The sequence below is a fragment of the Seriola lalandi genome, unplaced genomic scaffold (genome assembly GCF_002814215.2).
Source record: "Seriola lalandi dorsalis isolate HSWRI2012SDOR001 ecotype SW California unplaced genomic scaffold, Sedor1 jcf7180002054945, whole genome shotgun sequence".
Lineage (NCBI taxonomy): Eukaryota > Metazoa > Chordata > Actinopteri > Carangiformes > Carangidae > Seriola > Seriola lalandi.
The window spans coordinates 433,716-435,890 of NW_019525496.1; the positions used below are offsets into that span (position 1 = coordinate 433,716).

At 47.4% G+C, this 2,175-nt stretch overlaps 1 protein-coding gene across 1 annotated transcript in view; it reads right to left on the bottom strand.

The window, feature by feature from the left end:
- The window catches only part of LOC111644963 (succinyl-CoA:glutarate CoA-transferase-like), an 11,015-nt gene that overhangs the window by 3,184 nt on the left and 5,656 nt on the right, over window positions 1-2,175 (bottom strand). The window contains exons 2-3 of the mRNA XM_023393965.2: window positions 1,830-1,926; window positions 1,419-1,539 (exon numbers count right to left, since the gene is read on the bottom strand). Coding sequence (XP_023249733.2) covers window positions 1,419-1,539; window positions 1,830-1,926 — 218 coding nt within the window. The remainder of the gene's footprint in view (window positions 1-1,418; window positions 1,540-1,829; window positions 1,927-2,175) is intronic.

Here is a 2,175-nt window from a genome sequence, read left to right on the forward strand (position 1 = left end):
AAGCCCAGCTGCATTTAAATAGTGCTCTTCTAGTCTTAACGACCAGGAGGCAAATTGGGGTTCAGTATCTTGACCAAGTACACTTCGACATGTGGACTGGAGGAGCCGGGGATCGAACCTCCGACCCTCTGATGAGGGGACGACCCGCCCTACGTCTTGAGCCACAGAATTAGAACAGATATAAACTCTTTGTTCAAACCATTAGTTTCATGCTTTGATTTGAAACTATGTTAAATTACATTGTTCCGATCAAATAAATAAAGACACTAAAACTGAGTGTCCTTGAATGCACCACAATGGGACATAGGTCACTGACGGCTCGGCGGTGATTTCAAACATCCAGCCTCAGTCATGAGGACTCTGATGAACCGGGTCTCGTCTGAACATGAATCACTGCTGATTCAACACTGACGTTTAACATCGATGAAACTGCTCATGATCGATAAACGCTGAGTCGACTAATAAACCCGACACCGACTCCGCCTTCCTCGTCTGCCAGTTTCTGCCAGCCGCTGCCCATTAGTCAACCAGCGCAGCAACGTTCCCATGAAACCACTTTCCCCTGTTTCTGTGCGACTGCGTGCAGCCGGTCCAGATTATCCGGCTGCCGCAGCGGTTGTGCCAGCAGAGCCACTTCCCGCTGAGGAGAGCGCGAGGCCGCCTGTTAACTGTAATGGGCCTTTAAACGAGCCTCAGGCACGACTGACAACACGGGTCGGTGAAGCGAGATGAGATGAACAACAGCTGGCGGCGCTTCTCGTCCAGGACTGGGAACCTTTAGATCAGACTCACGGTCACCGACGTACACGCCTCTCTTCACTTTCTAAAGCTCATATCAGCAGATTCTTCTCAGAACAGATCAGCCTGTAAACTTTCCCCTCATGGTGCGACGTAGAGCCACAGTAATAATCTGCCCGACAGTCTCTGCTGTACTCAAACAGGCCCAGGCTCATACTCTTCTTCCACCAACATTATCAGGTATAAACAGGTAAACCTGCTAATAAAAGCAACGACGTCATCACCTGAGAGTGAGCTGCTAGCCGCTGTGCTAACTGGTAACACAGATCTGTCACGTCTCCTCCTCAGGTTGTTGCTCCTGTAAAGGTGTCAGAGCCTCCGTGTGAGACGCTTCGATCAGCGATTGTGTGTTTTTTAAACTTATTCTGAAGCTGCTGCTTCACTCTTTCAGCCCTAAGTGCTGCGTAGCCGCTGTGTTTCTGGTTTCACAGCAGCTGGGCAGGTGACAGGTGTGTTTACAGTGTCTGAAAGACGTCACAGCAGGAAAGGGAGTGAAAATTGACCTGAGTGTTAAAGCCAATTGTTCACTTTTCCATTGCCGACGAAAGCCTGATGTCAGAGGGTCTTAGCGGGTTTTTGACCAGTGGAAAAGAGGCTTCAGTCAGTCGGTCTGTCAGTACCTGATATGGAGCAGTAGATGAGCCGTGGGTTCACTCTGCTCAGCTGCTCGTATCCTAAACCCATCTGATGTAGCTTCCCTGGCAGGTAGTTTTCTACCAGCACGTCACACACTCCTGTAAGCTGAGACACACACATTTTTGATGATTGATTGTAAATCAGGCTAAAGTTACGTTTGATATAAGTTCAACACTTTAATTCTGACTGAAACATGTCGTATTGAAAAGTGAAAGTTGACATCGCACATGGTCAGATCCATAGTGCTGCTGATCTGACAGATCCTGGTTTTAATCATCATTTGTCCAGTTTCAGCTGAGAAGACTTTTATATTTCTCAGAGTCAAGTATCAGACATGTTTTGGTGTTGGTGCAGAAAATATCAAAGCAGATCTTGCTGCTGCTGACGTGTCGTACCTGCTGGATGATCTGCGCTCCTCTGGGATGCTTCAGGTCCACGGCGATACTCTGAGGATCAGACAGAAGCTCATCGTTAAGGCTGGTGCTGCGTTCACTGACGGGATGTTAAAGAACCACGCAGGATGACATGATGACATTCAAATTCACTTCTTAAAAGGCGAGTGTGAACATGAGCCGGGCCAGAACCAAAACACAACTGGTTTGGATCAAATGAAATGATGAATGAAAGTTTCTGAACTTTAAAACCAAACTCTCACAACATGACTGTGTGTAGAAGAGACAGTGATACGAGCAGTGGTGGTTTTACTGTACATTTACTTCAGTACTGTACTGAACTAGTACT